This window comes from Garra rufa, chromosome 11 (assembly GCF_049309525.1).
Source record: "Garra rufa chromosome 11, GarRuf1.0, whole genome shotgun sequence".
NCBI lineage: Eukaryota > Metazoa > Chordata > Actinopteri > Cypriniformes > Cyprinidae > Garra > Garra rufa.
The window spans coordinates 33,784,573-33,790,947 of NC_133371.1; the positions used below are offsets into that span (position 1 = coordinate 33,784,573).

The following is a 6,375-nucleotide window of genomic DNA, read 5'->3' on the forward strand; positions in this document are numbered from 1 at the left end:
GTAGATTCCACACAGAAATAACATTTGAATCTCTTCACAGCAGTGAACAAACTGAGTCTTTCAAAGGCTTACAGACACAGAGGAGCAGGTCATCACAGAAATGAAGTTTCTTCCGATTCTTAGACCAGGTATGAAAACTTCTGTCTCTCTAAAGATAACATTTCTTATTGTATCAGTATGATTTATCTTTAAATATTATGTCATATTTGTAGACAATCACTTTTTTATGTATTTAACTGGTGCATTCTATAATGTCAACATCAACTAAGATTGATATTGTTATGTGATGGCCTAAATTTATACTATATTAAGTGTTTACACGTCACATTAGAGTTTATTCGTAAGTAAGGATGGATGAATTGAAATACTCTGATAGTCATTTTATGTCATAATGTATCCCATTACTTTAATGTTAGGTGTGTGTATACTGTATATATATTTGTTAATTACAAGCAAGTATAAATATTAAAAGTAGTAATATAGTATGTAGAGAGAAACATAATAAAGATGATAATGAGGTTTTTGAACAGTAAGATTGTTAATGTTTTTTAAAGAAGTCTCTACTGCTCATCAAGCCTACTTTTATTTGATCCAAAATACAGCAAAAGCAGTAATATTGTGAAATATTTTCACTATTCAAATAGCTGTTTTCTATTTAAATTTGTATTAAAATGTAATTTTATTCCTGTGATCAAAGCTGAATTTTTAGCATCATTACTCCAGTCACATGATCCTTCAGAAATCATTCTAATATTCTGCTCAAAAACATTTATTATTAGAATTTTTCAGGTTTCTTTGATGAATAGAAAGTTCAGAAGAACAGCATTTATGAGTTATCATGTGGCACTTAAGACTGGAGTAATGATGCTGAAAATGTAGCTTTGATCACAGGAATGAATTACATTTTAAAATAGATTCAAATAGAAAGCAGTTATTTTAAATAGTAAAAATATTACTGCTTTTGCTGTATTTTGAATTACATGAATGCAGGCTTAGTGAGTGAAAGAAACTTCTTTAAAAAACATTAAAAATCGTACTTTTAAAAAACATTTGACTGGTAGTGTAGTTATTGGAATTCTTTCCTGACTGTCAACCTGAATCATTTTGACAGTAAGTCAAAACGAGAGGAAATACTACCAGTGACCTCTTGTTCACTAACTGACCCTTAATGTGTCTTATTATGGTCTTCAGTGTGCTCTTCATCTGTTATTAACTGACTGGGTCTTCACTTGACCATGAAGTCTCCCATGGATCTGCACCCGTGACATGTTTCAATCCTCCCTCCCAAAATATGCCTTTGTTCCAGCACACAGGAGCAGATGAACCAATGTCTAATCTATTGCCTTTTCCCGGTGCACATTGTGAACAGACAATGCCAGCTGAATTAGAGGGGCTACTGCTTTCACTGAGCACCTGATATGAGGTGCAGGATCCATTCTGACAGGGCTAAACCTAACTTCCTAGCACAGTTATATAGCATTTTAACCAGTTCATTACACATTTCCATATGCCAGAAGATCAGGGCTTTGAAGTTGTTTTTTGAGTGATTAAAAGTAAAGAAAAGAAAAACATTTTAGAGTAGATAAAAATAGTTCTTCCTCACTAACAGAACAGAAAAAAATATGTAGTAGAAAACCCATGTAAGATTTACATTATTTATAAAACCCGTTTTATACATAGTTTGGACTATGGGGGGCGCTATTATGTTGGCTATTTTTACCTCAACACAACTCGGAAAATAAAATACTAATCAGCTACTGAAAGCTTACAGGTAGCGATGGATATAAGCGTAGGTCTAAAAAAATGGCGTATCATTGATTTCTCCCCACAAGGAGTCTAAACACCCTCTTGTCTCTGCCGTTTGTAAGCTCTTTCAGTAGCTGTGGTCTACTAAAAGCCTCAAAGGCATCAGGGTGGATGCTAGGAAAGCAGTGAAAACTTGCATTGCTTCTCTTGTTCTCTTGACTGAAAACTACAACCAAAAGCCGCACAATGCGGCAACGTGTCAGTATTTTATTTTCCAAGTTGTCCTGCAGTAAAAATAGCAGTAAATATAAAAATGTAGTAAAAATACCACCAGAGCGTTAAAACATTAATGGTCATTAATTACATAATTATAATTATTCAAGGACAATGTTTGTTTTTAAAGTGTTATAGAAATAAAAGTAATTAATTTTGTACGTTTGGTGCAGAATATAAAATTACTATGGAAGCCCGTTGCCACCACTGAATGAATAAAAAAAAGTTATTGCGACTTTTTTCTTCTTCTCAGAACTGCGTAATATAAACTCACAATTACGTGTTATAAAGCCCAAATTTGAGGGGAAAAACTGATATGTTCTCAGAATTGCAAATTTAGTTTATATCTCACAAGTCTGACTTAATATCTTGCAACTGTGTGTTATGAAGTCAGAATTGCAAGACATAAACTCGCAATTCTGAGGAAAAAGTCAGAATTGTGAGTTTTATATCTGAGTTTATTAAATTATAACTTGATTTCTTAGAATTTTGACTATTTCTCAGAATTGGGAGTTTTTTTACTTCATAACTTCATAACTTGAAAACTGCAAATTTATCACAATTCACAATTTGGAGATAAAAGTCAGAACACAATTTTTTACACAATAGCCTACTGCCTTTTTTTGAATTGTGAGATATGAACTTGCAATTGCGAGTTCTAAAGCCTAAATTTGAGGGGGAACAAGACTAATGTATATCTCACAATTCTGACTTAATAATTCACAATTGCATGTCAGAAAAAGTCAGAATTGTGAGTTTATATCTGACTTTAATTCTGACTTTGTAACTCACAACTGCAAGTTTATATCTCACAATTCTGAGAAAAAAAGTTGATGAGATAAATGAGATAAAAAGTCACAATTACCTTTTTTTGTATTCACTGGCAGAAACAGGCATCCATACTTTACAGACTAATACATTTTTTAAATAATTGGATGGGTTTTTATGAACTATTTTTTACATTTTCAACTGTGCCAAAAATGACACGTAACACCTCTGATGACGAAAATGTCTTTTTTTGCTACAGCTTGTGTGACATGGAGACCAAACAGACGTGTTTCCTGTTTACTTGGGCTGATCACCTATCTGGGCTGTGTGGCATCCTTTAACATCAGCCCAATGACAACAGGCCTGCGCTCTGCCTTTTCTGCCACACGTAGCAGCAGCATATTGGGTGGCACTCAACGAGCTATGACCTTTGACCGCCTTCTAGTCAACATCGGTGAAGACTTTAATCCAGAGACTGGCATTTTCCGCTGCCGCCTTCCTGGGGTGTACTACTTTTCATTCACAGTGGGAAAGTTCCCAAAGAAGATGCTGTCAGTCATGCTGGTAAAGAACGGGATGGAGGTACAAGCCATGGCATACGACGGATACCAGAACCAAGGCCGCAAGGTTCAGAGTCAGAGCGTGATGATCAGTCTGAAACCTATGGATACAATCTACCTGCTGCTTCAAGAGAATCCCCACTACGCCATCTATAGCAACGTCGGACCGTACATCACATTTAGTGGTTATCTCGTCTACCCAGACTCTACATCCTCTGTTGGATATCTCAACAACCACTTATCACCTCCAGGCCTCCATCTTCCTGGTTGTCCTCCCCCTGTAGATGCTTATTATGATTGGAGAAGAAGAAGAACAAGTGAGGAACCACGCTCTGCATTTTCAGTGGCAAGAACCACATCAGTGCTGGGAGAAAGCAGAGTGCGTCGGGAAAGAGAAGCTCTCACGTTTGACGTGGAGTATGTGAACCTAGGCGGGCATTTTAACAAAACAACCGGACGATTTATTTGCAACTTCCCAGGTGCGTACTACTTTGCGTTTACCGTGGGAAAGCACCCTCGTCGTGCGGTTTCAGTGAAGCTAATGACGGGCAGAGGGGAGGTGCGGGCCATGGTGTTTGACGAGGATATGTCACGGCGGAGAGAGATGCAGAGTCAGAGTTTGCTGTTGTCACTGAAAAGAGGAGACAGCGTCTGGCTGTACAGTCAGCAGGATGATGGATATGCTGTTTACAGCAACCAGGGAAGATATACAACCTTCTCTGGTTTCCTGGTCTACCCTGATGACGAATCCATGAACTTAGACAGAACTTTCCCTTGAGAACCAAAGCCAGCTATGGTACTGATTAATTCATAGTTATGCCTTCAACCTTTGTTTGTTTTTTGTACTAAATTTGTTTGTTTTTGTACCTCTTAACATAGTACTATTGTATGCTACGTATCACAATCATAATGTAAATAAATACTGTATAATTTTGGGTAAAACTTCACTTTTCACACTTGAAATAGTTAATGTGTTTGACAGCGCAATGTGGGGTTAAAGAGATAGTTCACCCAAAAATTAAAATTACCTTATGATTTACTTACCCCCAAGTGATTCTAAGTGTATATGACTTTCTTCTTTCAGACGAATACAATCGGAGTTATATTAAAAAATGTATTGGCTATTCCAAGCTTTATAATGGTAGTAAATGGCTGTTAAAATTTTTAAGTGCAATAAAGTGTATCTATCCATCATAAAAGCACTCCTCACAGTTGTAAATATCCATATTTACAACTTAAACCATAATGTGTAGCATGTCTCCGACAATGTTAGTCTTTATATCTCACAGTTCTGACTTTTTTCACGCAATTCTGCCTTTTTATAATTGTGAGATATAAACTTGAAATTGCAAGTTATAAAGCCCTAAATTTGAGAGAAAAAAAGACAGAATTGTGAGTTTACATCTGACAATTCTTACTTATTTCACAACTGCATGTTATAAAGTCAGAATTGCGAGATATAAACTCGCAATTCTGAGAAAAAAGTCAGAATTGTGAGTTTATATCTGCCTTTATTTAATTCTGACTTTATTTCTCAGAATTGCACGTTTGTCTCGCAATTCTAACTCTATAACTCGCAATTGCAAATTTATATCTCAAAATTCTGAGAAAAAATTCTGAATTGCGAGATACAAATTCACAAGTGCAAGATAAAAAGTCAGAATTGCGAGAAACAAAGTCGCATTTGCGAGAGAAAAAAAGTCAGAATTGCCAATTTCCAATTGCCAATTTATTTCTCGTAATTGTGAGTTTCTATCACACAATTCTGAGGAAAAAAGTCAGAATTGTGAGTTTATATCTCGTAATTCTGACTTTTTTTTAGAATTGTGAGATACAAACTCGCAACTGTGAGTTAAAAAGCCCAAATTTGAGGGAAAAAGAGATGATTGTATTGTCTGAAAGAAGAAAATCATATACACTTAGGATGGCTTGAAGGTGAGTAAATCATAGGGTAATTTTCATTTTTGGGTAAACTGTCCCTTTAACACCTGCTCCAGAGCAGGGTTTATAACCCTGGGGATAAAGTGGTGTTAACCCCTAAAAAGCCATTATATATGGTTAGCAGACCATTAGTTAATGTATGTTAAATTGGAACTTTCTGTTTGAAACATCTGTTTGATCATTTTTGTTAACTTATTAATGAACTTTATTATAAAGTTACTATTTCTTGTAAGCTGCAATTGTTTAGCAAGTTGTTTTAGTGTAACTGTCTGATATAAATAGAAGAAAAATTTACATAGGCACAGTTGATGCTGATTTTATTGTTCTATTGTATTTACTTTAACAAGTAGTACTTTAACAAATATTAAAAGTATCCAAAATCTTTCTTATGGTTTATTTTGTTTATTTATTTTTATTTTAGTACAAAACTGAGATAAGTGTTTCGTTTCATAGTATTCAAGGATTCATAGTATAATGCTTACGTTTTTTTCTCTTTACATCACATAAAACAAAATAATACAATACAAGTATTGACACAAACTGAACTTCCCTAAATCACAATGAGTGACAATTTCAAAAGAGCATATATCTTTTTAATATATTTCATATATTTATATGATATTTACATTCTACAGTATAATACAATGTGTACAAGTAAATAGATTTAAAATATTTCTATATGACTGTAAACTTAACATGTACAGTTAGTGAGGTTAATTTTTAAACTGTAAACTTAACGTACGGTTAGTGAGGTTAATTTTTAAACTGTAAACTTAACATGTACGGTTAGTATGGTTCATTTTAAAAAAGAAAGACAGAAATATAATTGTATAGTATGGAATGGAAATAATACATTGTAAATAAATATTGATTAATAAACAATACATAATTAACCTAAAAGGCTATTTCTTGTAATGTCTACAATATTCAATGATAATACGCAATAGTATTTGATTATTACTTGGTATATCATGTAATTGCAATTCATTAATTAAGGCATGATGTTTTACTCTACAACAGAACACTCAGGTTTAAACACTAAATAAATATTCAGAACATTCTATTTGCACTATATTATTATCCAGTA

The 6,375-nt window shown here is 34.0% G+C and overlaps 1 protein-coding gene across 1 annotated transcript; it reads left to right on the top strand.

Annotated features, from left to right (window-relative positions):
* Positions 1–5,673, top strand: c1qtnf13 (C1q and TNF related 13). Its single transcript, XM_073850796.1, has 2 exons — positions 1–128; positions 3,047–5,673. The coding sequence occupies exons 1-2, from the start codon at positions 101–103 to the stop codon at positions 4,123–4,125; spliced, it is 1,107 nt and encodes a 368-aa protein (XP_073706897.1). The 5' UTR covers positions 1–100; the 3' UTR covers positions 4,126–5,673.
* The last annotated feature ends 702 nt before the right edge of the window (positions 5,674–6,375 follow it).

Coding starts and splice junctions, on each gene's coding strand:
- c1qtnf13 (XM_073850796.1), top strand. CDS start 101: ATGAAGTTTCTTCCGATTCTTAGACCAG. Junction 129..3,046: donor TCTTCCGATTCTTAGACCAG/GTATGAAAACTT, acceptor TTTTTGCTACAG/CTTGTGTGACATGGAGACCA.